This window comes from Pezoporus occidentalis, unplaced genomic scaffold, assembly GCF_034315485.1.
Source record: "Pezoporus occidentalis ecotype Australia unplaced genomic scaffold, CSIRO_AGI_Poc_V1 ctg91, whole genome shotgun sequence".
Classification (NCBI taxonomy): Eukaryota; Metazoa; Chordata; class Aves; order Psittaciformes; family Psittacidae; genus Pezoporus; species Pezoporus occidentalis.
The window spans coordinates 2,064,739-2,085,164 of NW_026916273.1; the positions used below are offsets into that span (position 1 = coordinate 2,064,739).

The window sequence follows — 20,426 nt, forward strand, 5'->3', positions numbered from 1 at the left end:
GAAGATGCGTTTTAACACTTTCTTTTACAGTTATTACAGTTTAACTCTTGCAGCTGGTAGTCTATACCTATTAAACTTATCTCAGCAGAAGTGGGCAAGTTATCTCAGAATCAAAAGCTATTAAAATGCAATTAAGGATCAGCCAAAACTGGAAAACTCTAAACAGAATTTCCTCAATCATATTTTTTAGTTTGATATTCCCCCGAATACTTTGAAGTTTGAAAACAATTACAAGAAACTGAAGACAAAGACCATTTATTGTATAATTCAGTACAGTTTAGCACTTTAGTCAATACCCTGCCAAGTTTGAAGAAACAGAATGAACACCTTTTCACTTCATTAAATCTGATAATCCAGTAACAGGAAGTTTCTAGTCCCAAGTGAAGGTTAGCAGTTGCAACAGGACAATTCCAAGAAGGCACATCTACCCCCCAATGAGTAAAAAGCATTTAAGGGAACAAAACATCTTGAGGAAACATCCATAAGTAGGAAAAAGTAAAACTGAGTTTGCTGTGCTCTGCCAGCTACCCTTTTCAAAACTAAAAGGAGCCTTCATTATGTCATCACAGCAGGGCAAATACATTCCTTTCAGCACCTGCAGACCAGACAACCCATTGAAAAGCACAAGGGCTCCTTCACTGCCTGCATTAAGCTTCCTAGAAGCAAAGCATGAAAGGGCTATGGTTACAGATTCACATCTCATCTTCATGCAGTCAGGTTGCAGCCACAGTATGCCTCCAAGCAGCAGAACTGTGGGATGCAGCACTGATCTACACCAAATTAACCCCATTCCTTCAGTAGAGCATTTATCATCTCATAGTTAGTTCACAAGCATTAAAGTGTATTTCTTGTTAATTCAGACATTACTGTAAAATGTGAGCTAAAAAGCTGGTCTTGCCATTGTTACTGCTTGCAGTTACACGGTGCCACAGTGCAACTGTGTAATGGCAATACCTCCTGTTCAGAGCTCAGGTGCATCATAGAATACAGAAAGGCTTTCTACCTCAGCCTGTGATCAGAACACAAGCACAGCATTGCAATCCATGTTAAGCATGACCTGAAAGCTGAAGGCAGCTCAGGCTGCTGTCATACAACTAGATCAGAACATTGCCCAACAGCTGTAGAAGTAGATAAGTGAAGGCTGACAATTGACCTGCTTTATGTAATGAAAAACAGGAGTTAAGACCATTAAAACATAAGAAAAATAAATATATATTATTGAACCTGTGTGCTTATAACTTGAAGGCTAGGGTTTCCTCACAGAGCACAGACAGTATCCAGCAATCAGCACTACAATGATGTACAATTAGAAGCGGTCTGCAGCTGCATAAGAATCCAACACATCTTGAACCACCACTGTAAATAGTAAATGAGTTCAATAGAGAAAAATGCCACAAGAGTACCAGCTCTAGTACTTAATGGACACTAGATACACAGTTGTTTAAAACTAATGTGTATTTAATAAAGTTATCTAAACAGTTCAGAAGGGCCTCAACCTATCATGACCATGTAGTCTAATCAGCACATACTAACTTCCAGATACAGAGGACAACAGTGTATCGTACTCTTGCTTTGAAGCTCACCTGCTCTGCTTTAGGTCTTCTTTTTCAAAGCACTGCTGTACTATCTACATCTTGGGTCTCTTTAAAAGAGACAAATCTAGTATTATACAGGTTAGATTAACTTTTATTTAAAAATACAGAACTATGAAATTTGAACTCAATAGAAGCTTCAGAATATGGATTAAATGTCATAATTCGGAGGTGGCATGTCAATGATCTCATCCAGGGTATCAAGGAAGTCGGCAGTTGATTGCAGCAAGTCTGAAAGTTAGAAAAAAAAAAGTTTCTCATGAAACCCAGAATTTATATTCCTAAATATAAGCTAGCTCCCAGTGGATTAACATAAGGCCCCTGAATTATTAAGGGAAATAGTCTGATTGCCTAAAACAACTCAATCAGTTCACAACTTGAAAAAACTGTGGCTGTGCATGAGATCATGCTAGAGTACCTCAAAGCATGCAGCCATGCATAAGCCCACAACAGAGCAGGTAGACCCTTACAAGAAACAGGGCAAGTGCAGCATTGACCCGACCTAAACTGGCTCGGGTGCCCAGTAACTCCACACCACACCACCTGTCTACAACACTCTGCAACATCAGTGAGACCACAGCCTGTACTAGTTAAATTCAGCTTGACTACACCTCAAAAGCTGACAGTAGTTTTATTCTGATAGCCAGTAGAGCAGTGGCAGCTCACTACTGCAGTAGATTCTTTCCTAAACTACAATGAGCACTGCATGTACTGAAAGTCATGCCAAGTTTCCACTTACTAGACTCCCATGAAACCTCCTCAATCTTCACAGGTGAAGGAACCATGTTCACACATCTTTCATATGTCCTTTCAAATACCATGAGGGGAACACCATGCAGGTTGATATTGCTTAGTTTGTGCTCTTCAGGAAGGTCAAAACTCTCAAAATCTATTTGAGAAAGACACACTGTAGTTTAATAACAGTGCACAGCCCGAGAAGCCACAAATTCTCCTAGATTAAATGAAGTGAGAGCAGGTCCAAAACAGCACAATCCAACAGTCCCCACTCTATTGGGTATTTTTTCAAAGTTATATCTTAGTTGTCAAAATCCCATACACCACAAAAGTTCCTGCTTTACATTAACAGATCAGTTTTTGCACATTCACTTTCAGATGAACTGGACAGCTTAAGGACACACTTTGGATGAGTGTGGGCTGTGCAAAGAACAGCTTTAAGAGCTGAAGATGAAACTATTATATCCTACAGCAGTAGCAATCTTTTCAGTTACAAGTTACTGTCTCGGCATACAATCAAGATTAGTCTGCTTTTCAGTACTGCTTAAGTACTCCCTTGAATATTTGTCTACCAATTGCTATTTTACAAACTAAGAGACTATAGAAGTAGTTTCGTGCCATCGCAGTAAAAGGCTGACCACTACATCTGTGGAACACAGCTATTGCCATTAGAAATACTTAAATGAGAATGAGATGGTATTTCAGAAGTAGCAAGCACCCTTATGCTTAAGGACTCCAGAGAAATGCAATGCTAACTTATTTGCCACAATAGTTTAGAAAGTTTTGAAACAAAGCAACACTCGTGAAAGCCTGATTGTTCATTTTGATAATTACACCAATAGTTCTTACCTCGAGGATCAAAAGGAAACATATTTTCTATTTCTGGCCACTGTTCTTCAGCCACTGCATCACAGCTTTCTAAACCTGCAGTCTTCTTAGTGATATTAAAGAGAGGAAGTTACATTATTTGAGCTACTGCAGTTTCCATTTGTAATGGCATTCCTGTGCCATAGCAGGTCTACAGACAAGAATGCCTGCTACAGACAACAGCTAAGCCTAAGTAACTTCAAGACAAATAACCTGGAGACAGACAAACGCTTCAGTTGAGTTTATGTAGCAATACTACAGCAGCAATAAATACTACAGCAGCAATAAATCACTGCACTGGAATATTTACATTCATGATACTAGGTTCCTGATACTTGACATGCAAACAAGACATTAACTCAGTATTTTCTCTAGAACCACTACTTTGCCATTTGGTATCTCCTATGCTCCTGTATTCCTTGTGCTGGTTTTGGCTAGGATAGTGTTATTTTTTTTCTGGTAGCTCATATGATGCCATGCTTTGGATTCACAATGAAAACAGTGATGACAATACAGAGATGTTTTAGTTATTGCTGAGCAGTGCTTACAGAGAGTCAAGGCTTTTTCTGCTTCTCACCCCACCCAAGCATAGGCAAGAAGTTGTGAGGGGACACAGCTGGGACAGCTGACCCAACAGATCAAAGGGATATTCTGTACCATAGGACATCATGCTAAACAATGAAAACCGATGGGGAAGCTCCCCGCTGTCCCTCCTAAGTGTGTTGTACTCACTTTGTTTGCAGCACAATGCTGACTTTTCTGTCTTATCTTTTCCAACTTGCTTGTGACTCCTTGAGTTCTATTCACATTTCCAAGAGCCTTCCTGACAGAGCGAGGTGCAGCTGGAGATGTACTGACTGTTTTTTTGGGAAGTGGAGTCTTAACTTGCGTTCTTTCAGATAAGATTTTTGCTGGAGTGGGTGGAAGAAAAAAATAAACAAGCTTTAGCACCATATCAACCCTAAAGCTTTCTTCAGTAAGTGCATGTGCTAGAAAAGTAGCCATCAAAAATCATTGTCCATCACTTAAAACTCAGGATCATAAACCCCATCTATGACAAAAACAGAGTTATCTCCATTTTTATGGTATTTGAAGAGCTTAGTAGAATTGCTAGAGAAGTAGACATAGGGATAAAAAACTATTACTGATCAAAACAGTGATTAGCAAGACATGGATTTATGCACTTTATCTGATCTCCTGCTGTTTTAAGGCTGCATGTACTCACAAGATCCTGAAGGGAGTCTTAGCCGATTCTTAGTAGTGCCAACTTCATCATTCTCCTGATCAATAAAGATCAGAGTTGCCATCTTCAGGTTGAGAAGACTCTGGAAAGGCCATACAGGAAAAAGAGGAAATTATTCTTACCAGCTTCTTTTCCACCAAAGCACACTTTTTAAACAAACTGCATTAAAGACAATACAGCTGCCATGTGCTGGTCCTTAGACAAGAGGGAACAAACACATACTTCACACCATTGCATAGTAGTTTAGCTACAGACCCTTATGCTTGAAGGCATTATTAGTGCACAAGGTAGCCTCATAGTCCTAAAAGAGCTTATATGAGTTCAGGAAAGAAGTAAATCTCACTAACAATCCTACACGGAAAGATCTAATACCTCTGGCTTGCTTTGTTACTGCTTTGTGGTTTCTTTAGTACAATAAGAGTACATCTCCTAGCTAAGCAATCCAGTCCTTAGCTCAAAACATGCAGCATTTGAGCACGTAAGTACAATTACAGTTATTTTACTAGCAGGCACCTTTTCATGAGAAAAAGAAACAGAGGACACCCTATACAAATCGGTAACTTCATTACAGTTTTTCAGCCCTAACCGAGATAACAGATCAGAGCACTTCTTCACACTGTTAATTAGTATCCAGGCAGCTCCCACCTGGAGCTTGCCACTGCCTTTGCACAGGTACGCAACGACCCCTCATTCAGCAGGAGCCTGAAGGAAAAAGCTGCTTTTAGCTGGTGTAGCTTGAAGTCAAGAGCTCAAGCACAGTCAGAGCAAGACTTACAGCCGCAGGCCTCGGCGCTCCCCTTAGTTCAAGCCACTTCCCACACTCCGGCTGTAAGCGGTAACACCACCCACCCTCCGCTCCCCCAGCCCAGGGCCCACCTCAAGCACCACCGGCAGGCCCGAGCGCAGCAGTACCGGCACAGACCCGCCTCGGCTCACACGAACACCAAGCTACAGACGCTCCTCAGGCAGCAAGCCGGTAGCGTCCTGCAGTGCCGAACCGCCACCTTTTAAACTGGCTCCGCGTCGCCCATTGGCTACTTCGACTAACGCTCCGCAGGCGATTGGCTCAGCGGTGACGCTTCCGCCGCGCCTGCCCTCCCTGTGGCTCCACCCCCTGCTTTCCGGGGGCGGAGCAGGTTGCTACGGTGACGCCGTGGCTCCGCCCTTGGCAGTGCCGTCGCTCCCTGTGACGTAGCCGTGGTGCGTGCCCGGTGCCTGTGCGGCCTGGCAGGTAAACAAGGGCCCGGGGCTGGGGTAGAGGGGCCGCGGGCAGCGGCGGGGACCGGCGCTCGGGGCGGCCGCTCTGGGCTCCGGGGAAGCGCCCGCATCCTTGCGGGCCCGGGCCCTGCTAGGGTGCTGCTTCCTCGCAGGCCTCTCTCTACTCGCGTACGCGTAGGCTCGGGTTCGCGCATGCTGCATGGACGGGTCAGGGCCTTCCGGCAACCCCGGCCGGTCCGCGGGCCCTGCTGACGGCGGGTGAGTCCGTGTGCAGCTCCGCGGGGGCTGGAGCGCCGATAGTGGTGTCCTGCGCTGCGTGCAGAGCTGCTGCTGTGCGTCCCCGCCTGGCGTCCGGCTGGGCAGAGAGCGGGACCTAGAATCATAGAATGGTTTGGGTTGGAAGGGTCCTTAAAGATCATCTAGTTTCAACCCCCTGCCATGGGCAGGAAAATACACAAGTCTTGGTAGTGTGCCTGTCGGTGAACAACATAGGCAGTAAGGCACCTCCAGCAAGTGACCCTAAATAATAGATTAATTAACATAACAAAGGAGACATTGCGTTAATTAATAGTAAGAGTTTTTTTCAGCACCGGTGCTTATTTTTGAGTGCATTTTACAGTGTTACCGGTTTCACTCGATGCAAAACCATGATGAATTGTGCTGTCAAATACTACTGATCTGTAAGACTTCTATTTTCTCATAACAGGAAAAGAAAGAGAAAAAACAGTATGTCATCAGGGACAGTAGCGAATGCTGCTCCTTCAGGAGGATCGAATGATGTGGGCCTGGAGGAACCAAAGAAGATGACAAGAGAAGACTGGAGGAAAAAAAAGGAATTGGAAGAACAGAGAAAACTAGGAAATGCGCCTGCTGAGGTGGATGAAGAAGGAAAGTAAGTTTAATTAAAGCTGTGGTTGTTGTAAAGGTACTGGTTAAAAATGCCTTTTATCCCTGATGTGATTACAGAATAATCATGAGGGTGATACATGGGTCATTGTAGAAATAAATAGTTGGGACTGTTAATTTGCTTTAACATTCCAGTAACCCCTAGAAACATATTTTCCCCACAAAAAATGTAGGTTCAATGTTTATTGACCGTAATCTATTGATAGTGCTGCTAAAAGTTGCATCTATGTGGCTACTTGTAAGTGGTGTTCTAAAAGTGACCAAAACATGGTACTGGGGAACTTCACAGTGTACGTTATCTGTTCCCTGTCTCTTGCTTCTATGAGGCTTGTTGCTTTTGAGAAGAGCAGTGTTACTGGTTTTGTGCTCAGTAACATTGCACAAAATGAAGTGTTTGATTTGGAGTCAGGAATTAGATGACAGCAGCATCGCAACATGAACCTGTGTTCATCTAGTTAAATTTGCAATGTGTTGTAACAACTTCATTATTATCACTTGTAAAGCACTGAACTTTAATGTGAGAGTTATATGTTAGGCTAAGTTGTTGTGGGGGTTCTTTTCCTATGCCATGTATTTATTACACATCTTTTACAGGGATATCAATCCTCATATTCCTCAGTACATATCCTCAGTACCATGGTACATAGATCCTTCTAAAAGACCTACACTAAAGCATCAGAGACCACAGCCAGAGAAGCAGAAAAAGTATAGCACCTCTGGAGAATGGTACAAACGAGGAGTTAAAGAGGTATGCACAATTTTTTTTGTCATAAAATAAAGATTTGGGTTGATTCCAAGAGGATATGATTTCTGGGAACGTGTTTTTGAGGGAGACAGGAGTTGGGGATTCTAATTCAGCAGGCAAGTCTGATTTGATCAAACACAAGGTAGTGTTTGATAATAATCAAAATACATGTTCTGGGCTTGGGTACATCATGCACACTTTAGTTCTATTGAACAAATGAATTGGGTGTTGGGAACGTGTATAAATCTTGCCACAGTTTGTACAACAGTGTCTTTCTTTGTTGTTCAGCATGCTGTGGCAACTAGATACCGTAAAGGAGCTTGCGAGAACTGTGGTGCATTGACACACAGTAAGAAGGACTGCATGGAGGTAAACTCGACTTTTAGAATCATAGAATCATTTTGTTGATGTTTTAATGGTTTTGAAAACAGTGTGAATTCTAATCTTAGTGAAAAATAGCCAGCTATAGATAAAAGAGAAATTTCTGGTTTTGAGGAAGCTATTTGGAAAAACAGGTATTGAAAGGTGGCTTGGAAATTTCTGAAGAAATTATTATGTAGGAAAAATAAAGGGAAGAAATGTTACTGTTCAGGTTGTTGCTCATCAATTCTGTTTGTGATCAGTACTGCAATAATAGGTGAAAACATTTTAGTTCTTCATAATAATTTGCTTTAACCCAAGTGCTGTCTTTCTGTTCCATGTCAATTAGAAGCCATACCCAGAAATTGGTGTTTCAATTTCATTCTTAACTGTGGAAAATAGAGTTCAAAATTGATGGAGTTTGGAATCAGTTGTGCTGCTTTAAAATACAGAAATTAATTACTTGCATTTATGTACAATTCACAGGCTTATAGTGCTGAATTTAAGTGGCTCTAGAGGATCTCGATACTATTTTTAAACGGGTATCTGAGTAACATATTTTAGTCTAATGGACTGATCCATCTATTGTTTTTTAACTTTCAGAGACCCAGGAGAATTGGAGCAAGATACACAGGCATGAATATTGCACCAGATGAACACGTGCAGCCTCAACTGACATTTGATTATGATGGAAAGCGAGACCGTTGGAATGGCTATAACCCAGAAGAGCACATGAAGATTGTAGAGGAATATGCCAAGGTTGATTTGGTATGTAGCTGTTATGTTTCATTCAGGAAAAGTTTAGTGTTTGGTTTTGCTGGGAAGAGGCATGTTATTTTATGTGCAGTGTTAATATTAGACCTTGTGCTGTATTGACAATGAAAAAGTGAGATGAATACTATGGTTGATAGCAGACTTCACATAAACTGAAAATTAAGATCAGAACTGGCAACTGAATATGGATCTGTACAATAGTCTCTCCAGATTGCTTACCTTTTAATAGGCAAACCTTAGAATTTATTACCCAAGATGCAGATTGAATCATATGCAAGAAAGGAATTTATTATCTAGTTGTATTAGAGGCAACAAATCTCTACCTATTTTGTAACCTCGTTCATGTTTTTTTATTAATGAATCCTTTTTGTTACCATGATGGAGGAGTAGTATATTTGTACACAGCTCTTTGCAGGCTGGCATCCTGCTGTTGCAGATAACTTCCTATGTGTATGCACCAAATGTATGTGAACACTAAGTAACTTCTAAGAAAAGCTGAAAAAAGAGTTCACTACCTTAGCTAGATGTCAGCTACCTGTTCCAGAAGATATTTAGGTGCATAAGTAACTCCCTTCAATGCCTGGTCCTCAGTATTTTCCTATAGTACATAGGAAAGCTAGTGCTAAAAGTAATCTAATCAGTGTGTGTAAATGTTTGATGGGAATGTTTAAAGGCAGAACTGGACTCTTATGAGTAGTATCTAATGACAGGACAAGAAGCAGTGGGCAAAAACTGAAATACAAGAAATTCTGTTTAATGATAAGAAAAAAATATTCTACAGTAAGGGTGATCAAACAGGGGAACAGCTTGCCCAGTGGGGCTGGACAGTCTCCATTTTTGGAGGTAACCAAAACCTGCCTAGACTGTCCTTGGCAGTCTCCAGAGGTACTTTGAAATCCCACTTCAGGTGCTAGACTTTAGTGGCCCCTCTTGCATGAACCATAAATGCAGCATCAGTCACAAAGTACCTTAAGCACTGAAGTTTCTAACTAATCTATGAGGACACAAGAGTAAAACGTATTTGTTTTTAAACACAACTGAAATAAGCTCTTTAGTTCTTAAAGTAGGATGAATGTATTAATGGTAGAACTGCATAAATCTGGTAAACTTTTAACAGTGTAATATAAAGTAGTAAAATAGTTAGTGTACATCATTTCCTCTCCTTGAGCCTCAGAAAACAGTGTGGTAAAGCACGGGAGTTAGAGGGGACAAGTTGTAGGCTGCTGATTTTTTACAAGCACCAAGACAGTTAAGCCCCCATATTTGGTAATAATTAGCACATTTTAATGACAGCAGTCAGAGGAGTTGGTTGTGATAAATAAATATTACTGCACACTTGCTGTTAAGAAGGAACATTAAAACAAATGTGTTTCATGATACACAGGCCAAACGTACACTGAAGGCCCAGAAGCTTCAGGAAGAGTTAGCATCAGGGAAGCTGGAGCAAGTGGTAAGTAAACTAACTCCTAATAATAAGCCTGAATCAGGTTCCTTCTGCTCTTTGATGCTTTTCCTCTCTATGCAGGGCCTGCTATTGTTGGTTTTTTTTTATACCCTTCAATAATTTAAATACTTCCCTAGCACCAGCACATTGTGTGTCACATTCAAGAATTTGAAGTATCTTCTTTCAAGTGAAAGTTGACTGTTTTCCTCCTACGGGCAAAGGTTCTATATGATTATTATTGCTAACATTAATGACATGGAATTTTGGGTCAAAAAAGCTTGTTTTACATGGAATTTTGTTCATATACTGAAAGGTTACATCGACTAATATTATGACCATTACATGACTGTGGATTGTTTTTGTAATGATTGGTATAAATTAGAATAGGAAGGTATTTTCTTTATGTTAACCCAAACTTGTTTCTTACTCCAGTCGTTGCTATGACTTATTTGCAGTGTCATTCCCTCTAGTTTATAACTGCAGAGTTCCCATCTTCTGCTAACTTCTACAAACTCCTCTGAGATTATAGGCAGTGCTTTTGATAATCTTTGATATAAAATTCTATTTTTAAAAAGTAATTTCTGGTAATATTCTAAGTTTATAAAATGGGGGGAAAGTAGAGACTGCTACTGGTCGGAACTAGGGTTTTTTTAATTAATACTGTAAGAAAGAAAACAAGCACAAGAAAGACGACATACAGTTGGGCCTGCGTTTTCCAGAGGTTGTCACTTCACATTTTGTCAGTAGATGGCAGAGTGGACTTAATCTCCAGCCCAGCGCAAACGACAGCGTTCTGGCCTTCCCGTTAGAAAAATATTCTTTCTCTTTTTGGTGCCTGTTTTTACCACAAGGCAAACATTGTTGGCTTCCATATTCCTTACAAAATGAAGCTGTAAGAAGGGAAGTGTGTTTGAAACGTAAGAACTATCTCTGACAAGACCAAGACTGTTTTGTATAGCCAATTTGCTGTCCAGTCTCCTTATTTCCGTTTTTAATGCTGCAAGTATTCTCAAGTTAGAGGCTAAGCAGGTTGAAAAATAAAGTCTAGCTCTGTTTCTCCAGATTAAATCATGGCTTCTGAAATTCTGTCAATCCTCATTAAGCATAAATATTGATTAAGCTTTCAGAGTTGAATCTTGGTTATATTTGCATGATATGAAAGTGTAAACTATTAGTGGTCAAAGGCATAGCAAGCTCTAACAAACAGTGACACTTCTAGAATTTGCCAGTTTTACAAAGGCTTGGAAAATTAGTTTGGAATACAGTGAGAAGGTCTCCAACATACATCTGTAACAGAGACACTTACAAGCTCTTTCCTAGAACATGATGTTGCAGTCTTTGCCACGTGTAAATTGTATTTTGCGTCCATCATCAAGCTCTGCTTTGATTGCTCTTTATATCCCTGCCATCTTTCCTTTTTCCACTATATCGTCTTCTCTGCTGATGTGCTCTTTGTTTGCTGCAGAACTCCCCAAGACAGCAGTGGGGAGAAGAGGAACCGAATTCACAGACAGTAAGATCACTATCCACTGCATCACACCACGGGCAGAAAAAAGGGCCTGTCGTTAGTGCAAAGTGAAACAAGGGTTGCATAAAGGTTTGAATGCTGGGTTCATGCCACTGGCTGCCTGTTCTTTCCTGCAGAGATCACTGGATTTCACAGAAGGGTTTTGGGGTTTAATTCCTGTGTGTTGTCAAATCTTGGACATGCATGCAAATAACTAGTTTAGTAATATAGTTTGTCCCAGGATAACTGTATTCTTAATATAATCACAGTTCTGGTTTTGTAACTGTTTTCATATGAGGAAGTGGAAATCCTTGTATTTCTGAGAACTGTTGAATGCTAGATTAGTATGATAGCACACTTAAGCTCAGGTAAATGATGCTAGTTTTTAACTGCATGGGTTACGGAAGTTTTAATGAAACCACTAAAATCAGTCTCTCATACATGTCTCTAGTGTAAATGTCCTCTTTTATTTAGAAGTTTCCCATCTCTCCTCAGGAAAGAGATCATAACAGTGAAGATGAGGATGAAGATAAATATGCAGATGACATTGATATGCCTGGACAGAACTTTGACTCAAAAAGACGTATCACAGTCAGAAATTTACGTATTCGGGAAGATATTGCTAAAGTAAGTTAAGAATTCATTACGGATGTTCTTTTGTATTCATGAGAGTTAGTTTCCAAAAAATTGTATACTCAAAGGTTAATGAGTTTATGTATGGGTCTTGGGGCATGGAGTTTCAGGGTTGTTCTATTTCTGCTCATTTTATGACTTTGTCAAGGTTAACCTTCTACATAGATCCAGCTTCTTAAATGTCTGGGCTGGGTGATACAGGAGTAACTTGAGTCTTTTTTAAATCATAAACATGAAATATCTTGTATGTTGTTTTCTTTCCCTAGTACTTGAGGAATCTGGATCCAAACTCTGCTTACTATGATCCCAAAACAAGAGCAATGAGGGAGAACCCATATGCCAATACAGGCAAGAATCCAGACGAGTAAGTTAAAACAGGATCATGTTTCTGTATCCAACAAAACTGCTCAAAATAAGATTAATAGTTTTGTATTTTCTCTTATCTGTATGTTTTGTACTAATGAATCTCTAGTCAGTTATGGATAGAAGTAGCAGTAAATACAGGAAAAATATTTAGCAGCACTTTTTGTTTTAATATGTAAAAGTGGTATTTTAGTAATACTGGCCCTTAATGTTCAGGGATATGTGGACCACCATTTAGTTTAACGATCTGCACAAGAATTAGAATACTGCTGTATATACAGGTTATACCTGTAAACAGTAATGATGTTTATGTAAAGTACTTCAGTAACCAAATCTTAAACTTTGTCCCTTGTTTTTTGGAAAGCATTCAGCAGTGGAGACTAGCATGGAATACTGGTAGTACCCAAGTGAATGTTTGAATTAGGAGCAAGAGCTCCTCGTATGTTAACAGAGTCTACATAAAAAAAGTCCGAAAGCTTTGGCATTGTCTAGATAGATAACTAAAGAATACCATAGGCTGGCTTTTGGCTGCACATAAGACTGTCTCACTTAAAACTCAAGTTGAGTACTTAAGCTGTGACCCAGCATTGACCTGTGTAGTGCTGTAGCCTTGCAGAGCAGACAGGCCTGGAGTAGAAACATTTATTCAGAGTACAGTAATTGGATTAGCTCTCTGCCTGGAACAGGATGGCAGTGATTGAATGCTGGCAAATAATGCTCTTTCCACCTCTCCTTGCCCCCAGCTAGAATCATGCCAGCCAGTTCTGGTTTTAGATGCAGATGCTTTCACTTCTCTCCAGAATCATAATTTGACCTTTGCTGAATCTGTGCTTCCGCCACAGACTAAATTTTTCAGAGTGGCTTTGGGGATGTGAAAAGAATAAGAAGTTGGATTGTTAACACTGAATTTCAACATGTTTTATACAGTCATTGAATCTTTTTGAAGGGTGCAAAAGAGATTCTCAGATAACTGAGAATGGTAGAGCCATACACTGGGTCTGGGTGGGAGGAGAGATTCACAAATTCAAAAGTGAGAATCACTGTGCTAGAATATCACATACCATTTATGCATATTTATTGTGCAATTAGATCCAAGTTTCGCTTACGGTGTTTGGTATCCCAGACACAGTTCCAGGTCTCTGTCATAAGATAATTCCAGGTAAACATAGGCATCAAGTATTCTGAGTTGCTATCTAATACTTGCATGACTGGGGAGCCTAGACCTTAATTTCATTCATTGAGTTGAATGCTTCCTCTTCCTCTGTTCTTAACTCTCAGGGCACAAAGGAGAATTTTTACTTTCCTGTTGGTGTTCTATGGTTGCATTTAAAAGGAAATCATGTTTCTTGAATGCTAAAAATCCTGTTGTTCTTTTCTGCAGAGTTGGTTACGCAGGTGATAACTTTGTTCGCTACACTGGAGATACCATTTCAATGGCACAGACTCAGTGTAAGTAGGTTTTGAGGTCTTTGTAAGGAAATTGATTTAAATACTTAAAGAGTGCTTCATTCGTGAAAAAGAGAAATAAATCTCTTTAGATTGAGGCTTTCTTTCAAATTACAGAGTTAAAGATGATCATAATTTGAATGCATGTGTCAGTTTTAGAATAAATATTAAGTGAAACCTCTTGTGTACACAGTGTTTGCTTGGGAAGCTTATGACAAAGGCTCTGAAGTTCATCTGCAAGCAGACCCTACAAAATTAGAGCTACTTTATAAATCCTTCAAAGTGAAAAAAGAAGATTTCAAGGCACAGCAGAAAGAAAGCATCCTAGAGAAGGTAACAGACATTCAATCTTATTTAATAAGAATTCTGTTGAGTTTGAAGCCTGGGTCTTGGCAAACAAATAAAATTGCTAATGTACCAGCATTAGCTGTTCTCAGCAGCTTGGATTCATAAAAAAGATTTCTGTATCTAAACACACTATCTCATCAATTAGATTAATTTTATTATTTAATATAGGAAACTTTGAAGATCTGCTTATATTTCTTTGGATTATTGGGAGCTCTTCCATTAACTGTTAGAATTTCTCAGTCAAAAATCTGACAGCAGTATGTAGGAGGAGTGGGAATTTGGATTTTATTTTTTTTTTTAATAATACAAGTGGTTGATTTTTATTTTTTTTTTTCAGTTTAAAAATGGTGTCTTTTGTAAAATACCCAAGTAACGGTCTCCCAGAATTATTTTAAAGCATTCCTTTTCTCTTAAATGTGAAAAGTAGAATTTTCAGACTAGAGTTTTGAGTGCAGTCTTCTAGACAAATATTTGTTTTATGTTTTGCAGCTGGCTTCTTGAGCAGCTGGCAACTAAATAATCCATTTAGATCCTCAGCTTGTCAGGAGTGGGACAGAAAGTACTGCTTTGGTTGTACCAGAGCCTTCTAGTTTGATCTGAAAAGATTTCCTGCTTTGTGTGAGGAGTATCACTGCTTTAATTCTCCAGGCAAAACAAACAAAACCAAACCAAAACACCACAATGGCCATAGGAGGAGATGTATTTCACTCTTAACTATTCCCTAAAGATTAAATTGTCTCTGTCCACTTTGTGTCACTTTCACTGCCTTTTGAAAGAGATGCTTTTTAAAATGTAATTCTTAATTGCCTAAAAGGTGGGCTTTGTTTCCAAACTGTTATTTCTCTTTGCATTTTAGTATGGAGGACAAGAACATTTGGATGCCCCACCAGCTGAACTGCTGTTAGCTCAAACAGAAGATTATGTGGAGTACTCTAGGCATGGAACAGTCATCAAAGGACGAGAGAAAGCTGTTGCTTGCTCTAAATATGAAGAGGATGTAAAGATCAACAACCATACAGTAAGCATATGTTAAGATTATAAAAAAGTCAGATTCCCTCCCACTGGAAGGGTATGAGGTACGGTGGGATACAGTACAACATAATACACTAAATAAATTCTTCCTCTGTCTCAAATTTGACACTCTCCTTTTCTACCAAGGAGAAACTTCCAATTGCTATGGTTGCAATGCAAATTTGAGTTACAATGGCAATCTTAAGCTAAAGGGGAAGTTACTCGCTTTGACTTTGAATATGAGTTGACAGCATCCTGTTGTTTTTCTCTTGTTTGAAAATATACCTGTGTAGCTAATGCAAAATTATGAAGTATTTCCCATAAATTTCCTTTCTGGATTGTTCAAATAGTTTACTTACCAGGATATAACCTCAGGAATAGATTGCAGCTCTCTTCTTATGGGAGTATCACTGGATGTTTGTGTCTCCTCTTTCAGAGCATTTGGGGTTCATACTGGAAAGAAGGCAAGTGGGGTTACAAATGCTGCCACTCATTTGTCAAGTACTCGTACTGTACAGGAGAAGCTGGGAAAGAAATTGCTGTAAGTATTGTCTTAGTCGCTTGAGAAGAGCTAAAAATCATTAATCTTCCTATCTAAGTTTTAGACTGTTTTGCTTTTCGGAGGAGGTTGGGGTATTTGTTTGGTTTGGGGGGGGTTTTGTCCTTCCCCTTTCAAGTATGCTTAGTAAGTGGCTATCCTTTCTCTTGTCTGTTGTATAGAATGCTGAAGCAAGCTTACTACAAGAGCAGCCCAAGGAGGAAGAACACGTGACAAAACCCAAAACACTGATGGAGGTAGGTTGTTTCCCTTTCTCAGGGAGGCAGATATTTTTCCTCAGCATTTTAAGAGATGGAAGGATACATATAACTACAAAATGATGCAAGTCATAACGAGTCTGAAAATCATTAGACTGCATTAATAGATCATTAACATCTCCATTAATGCTATATGAAACCTTAGTTTCAGTAGACTCTTGGTGGGACTTAATGGCTTCAACATTACTGTTTGCAAGTTGAATCTTAACAATAAGTGGTTTTCTACTTTACAGATCCACCAAGAGAAACAGAAAGAGAAGAAAAAGAAGAAGCACAAGAAGAGCTCAAATTCAGATAGTGACAGTGAAGAGAAAAAGAAGCAAGAAAAACTTAAAAAGGTGCATTACATTCTTCAATGGTTTTGTGGCAAAAAGAACTTGAAAAATATTTTACAACAACGTCAGTTTTATGAAGCCTGCTATGCAGTTCCTGTGGCATTCTGTGGGATGTTCTTTAATGCTAATTTTGAGCTAAAGCAAATTTAAAATGCTGTTAGATGTCCTAAAGTATATTCCCTGTTTCTTGGACAAGTATGCAATAAACGTTTAGTTTTGGAAGATTTAGTTTAGATGATTTAGAACACTTCCTGTCTAGGCACCACAGCTTTAGATATATAAAAGTCATTTCAGAACACAGTGATTTGTGTATTGAAGAAAGATGGAGAGATCAAAAGCACTGTCAAAGCTTAACTTACCACTTTTTATCCTAGACATGCCCAGTCTCACAGCTGATGCAATAAATCCATCCACCAAGCTATAGGCTGACTGCTGCTGAACAGCCCTTCCACGAGCACAGCCTCTAGATATTCAGACTGTGAAATGATGTAACCATATGAAATTATGGTTAATCAAAGCATTGTACAAATGCTATTTCTTTTAAATTGCTAGACGGAGCAACAGTGGTAGTTTGAGGAATGGGATAACATGTATTTCAAAAAGCATTTAAAAAACACCACAAACCCCACACCCCCCCAAAATACACATACCCAAACCCCTAAGATCGCATGCTTGCTTATCGGCTTTTGTACTTGCTGGGTCATGATTACATTTTAGGTAGAGCTGAGGAGTTTCTTACTTGATTTTGGCAATTGGAAAGAGATGAAAGTATCTTGTTTGTTAAATATCATTTTACCATCATTTTATGTTAAACTCTACAAAATGAGCATTAAGTGAAGTGTGCTGTAGGTGTATTGGACAGATGTGCATTGCTTATCCCACCATTCTGCCTGCTGCTTCTTCTGATACTGAAATCTAATATAAACTTTCATTGTGATGGTTTGGTTTGGTTTTTTCTTTAATTTCAGGCACTAAACGCAGAAGAGGCTCGTCTTCTTCACGTGAAAGAAATCATGCAGATAGATGAGAGGAAGAGACCATACAACAGCATTTATGACAGCAGGGAGCCAACAGAAGAGGAAATGGAAGCTTACAGAATGAAACGTCAGAGACCTGATGATCCTATGGCCTCTTTTCTTGGACAGTAGTCATGGCAGAAATCATTCCTATACACTAGACTCTTTTTCATTGTTGTTTACAGTTCTATAGAAACCTGCTATGGCAAAGACCATTTTTGGCACCAAAAAAGATGGTGAAAATTTCTGCCAATAGACTTAAGTAGATATACTATACCAGTAAGTTCAATAGACATAGCAATTACTTCAGGAGACATATTTATAGTCACATTATATGTGTGTGTATGTATACATATACAGTCACAAATGTATACATACACACATGTATATATATAGGATATTACGGAGTAGAAATATTTTCTCTCTTTATTGGATAAGATCAGATCCTGGCTACAATTCTAAGTTCATTTGGCCAACCAATATATCCATAAAGTAATGATACATTTGGCAAAACTGCTCAAAAGAAATGGTTGTTATGTTGCTTAATATAGAATAAAAATCGTTGCAAAGAAAAACACAACAGCTACTGAATCCTCTTCTTTATAAGGGGAGTTGCTTGTCACATGGCTTTAAAAGGAGAAATAGTTTCTTTCTCAATCACTTTGTAGTAAGTATTTTGGAAATGTAAAACTTGATAACTTTGTACAGGTTTTGTTAATACAAGTATCTTAAATGCTGTACAGCCTTTTTAATGATAGAAGCTGACTGTAGAGCTTTTAAATACCATTTCTGCAGATGTTAACATGCAAATGTCAGTCACAGAGATCTGAGTTCTTTTGATAACAGTATTCATCTCGCCCTTATAACTTCCAGTATCCTGTTGATGCAATACCAAGTGTCAGGCTCTAATATCTCTTGACAATGTAAAGCAGCATCTGCTTTGTGTTTGGCAATACTAGTCCTTAAACTGTGAGTTTTCTCCTTTAACCATTAAAACTTGGAGAAGTGTGAAAAACTTAACAGCGTGACTTTAGAGTTGGAAGGCTTACAAATTATTTGTGTTATGGTTTAAACTGTCTTATTAAACATGGCTTTTATAACCACATTTAATGTGGTTATATTAATGGTGGGGCTGAAGATGCTGTAATCCTGGCTTTTCTTCTTAAAATGAAGAACCTGATTCTAATGTCCACTTTGTAAACAAGGAAGAAGTTAAAATTCCTGGCAGCAGGTGGAACAGTGTTAAAGCTGTAACATGTTATACCTGTAAAGCTGCTTTCCTTTTTTTATTAGGTTTTCTCCAAGTCTGCTTCCCCTTTATTTTTGTTACAGAAATACTAGTTCTGGATGCAGACTTTTATTTTGTAAGACTTAAACATCTGACTGTGGGCATTTATTTTTAAAACTTGATTCTGCATGTGCAAAAAAATAAACCCAAGTAGTGAGATCGAAGATCTCGGGGTGGAATTGTTAATATATCAAGTACCAGGAAAGAAAAACTTCAGAGAGGAGAAATAAGCTTTTGCAGAAATTGCTTTTACATTTTCACAAACAACGTGGATTTAGACAATCAGAGGGGGGAAGATATTAGGGATAGAGTTTTCCTTCTGCTATGCTAGTGACTCATGTTCTGAGTTTCCATATTGGCTCGTGTCTTGACCTCTCTATGTTATAGATAATTTGAAGGAAAAACTGGTCTTTTCCACAAGTCATTACATGCAATAAACATACATTTTAAGTGGTGTGTGTGTGTGTGTGATTTCACAGGTGCTTTGAGGGTTTGAATGTATTAAGTTAGCATACATAGCTAACAATGGAAATCCTGCATTAGGCTGCAGTGTAGTTCTGTATTAAAACTATTTGTGATACTGTCATTGACAATCAATGTTTTAGGTTATTTACTGTGTTCCAGAGATCCTCTGGTACGACCTGAATGCAAACTGTCCTTGGATTTTTCTGAACAGCAGACTGTTACTCTTCTCGGAGCTGTAACATCTGAAGTTCTCATCAGCATATATGTCCAGCTGCAGAGATACCAACTGCTGTTGTCTTGGTCAGTGCCAAGGCAATTGGGAAGATGAGGTAACAGAAGAGTCCATGATAGCAGTTCCCTGAGTTACGAAGATAGCTTTCTAAAAAGTAGCTGGAGACTTGATTATGTAGGAGGCAATTCAGAAATAACCCTGAAAAGAGCAATTTAGAATGCAGAACCAATAATTCACTGATCCAGACAGTCTGTAAAATTTGGGTTTAGATGCTTGTTTAGTGAGTATTTTTCTTATGTTCAAGAGAAAAATGGGGAAAGAATTAAAGGTTCACATGGAAGTCAATATAACATGTTCAGTACTATAGGGAGATCTGTTTATCCTGAATTCCATCCTGAGCATACACTTGTGCGCATGGATTTTGCTTTTCCGTACCCAAAGACATGACTGTAACTGACTTCGGGGCATGCCCTGTCTTGCCCTGTCAAGGGAGAGAGACGATGGGGAAGATGGACCAGTTTCCTCTGGAGAAGCAGAAAGGCAGCTCTGGGGGGTAAAACAATCAGTGGAATCTTATACAAAATACAGTTCCTTGAGCTTGTGAATGATGCAGAGTAGATCTCGTCTGGATCAGATTCAACGGTTAAAGGACAAAACTTAAAACATGTTGTCTTATTTATATCATAAAGGTTAAATGTTAAAGAACACTGTGGATCTGATCACGAGGATTAATTTTCCTCCATCTGCTTCCCCTCGAATTTGGCATGCAATATGACTGCATATTCCCTATTGCACAAGAAGAATTCTTTCCTTTCTAAAATAAATGTGAAACGAGTTTGTAGGCTAGCTTGGGCAAAACTGAACATACAGTGAAAAGAAGCATACTCTAGCAGAGGTAGCTGAAGCGAGAACTGGTTTCGCATGCACAAGGAGGCGAGGTGACAGGAAACACCTTAGCCTGGTAACACAGACCAGTCAAATCCTCAAATCGTGGTACAGAACAGAGCCAGCAGCTTTCTCTGAATCTGGCCCTTGGCAAAGCTCAGACATTATTTCCTCAACTCCCTTTTCAACAAGTGCTT

The 20,426-nt window shown here is 39.2% G+C and overlaps 2 protein-coding genes across 4 annotated transcripts; one reads left to right on the forward strand and one right to left on the reverse strand.

Moving 5' to 3' along the window:
- Positions 1-239: 239 nt before the first annotated feature.
- On the reverse strand, positions 240-4,546 carry PTTG1 (PTTG1 regulator of sister chromatid separation, securin). 2 transcript variants are annotated; one of them, XM_062605320.1, is made up of 5 exons: positions 4,420-4,546; positions 3,927-4,105; positions 3,177-3,258; positions 2,332-2,481; positions 240-1,823 (listed from the first exon to the last, which is right to left on the reverse strand). In XM_062605320.1, exons 1-5 carry the CDS (start codon positions 4,499-4,501, stop codon positions 1,744-1,746), a joined length of 573 nt encoding a protein of 190 aa, XP_062461304.1. In that variant the 5' UTR covers positions 4,502-4,546; the 3' UTR covers positions 240-1,743. The 2 variants fall into 2 exon arrangements, with proteins under 2 accessions (XP_062461304.1, XP_062461303.1); XM_062605319.1 differs by having other exon boundaries at positions 3,177-3,261; positions 4,420-4,545.
- Positions 4,547-5,550: 1,004 nt separating this feature from the next.
- Positions 5,551-19,100, forward strand: SLU7 (SLU7 homolog, splicing factor). 2 transcript variants are annotated; one of them, XM_062605333.1, is made up of 16 exons: positions 5,551-5,668; positions 6,362-6,547; positions 7,156-7,309; positions 7,595-7,675; positions 8,270-8,434; positions 9,825-9,890; positions 11,350-11,397; positions 11,887-12,018; positions 12,291-12,388; positions 13,769-13,836; positions 14,027-14,166; positions 15,038-15,199; positions 15,629-15,733; positions 15,913-15,987; positions 16,242-16,346; positions 17,312-19,100. In XM_062605333.1, exons 2-16 carry the CDS (start codon positions 6,384-6,386, stop codon positions 17,489-17,491), a joined length of 1,743 nt encoding a protein of 580 aa, XP_062461317.1. In that variant the 5' UTR covers positions 5,551-5,668; positions 6,362-6,383; the 3' UTR covers positions 17,492-19,100. The 2 variants fall into 2 exon arrangements, with proteins under 2 accessions (XP_062461317.1, XP_062461318.1); XM_062605334.1 differs by lacking the exon at positions 11,350-11,397.
- The last annotated feature ends 1,326 nt before the right edge of the window (positions 19,101-20,426 follow it).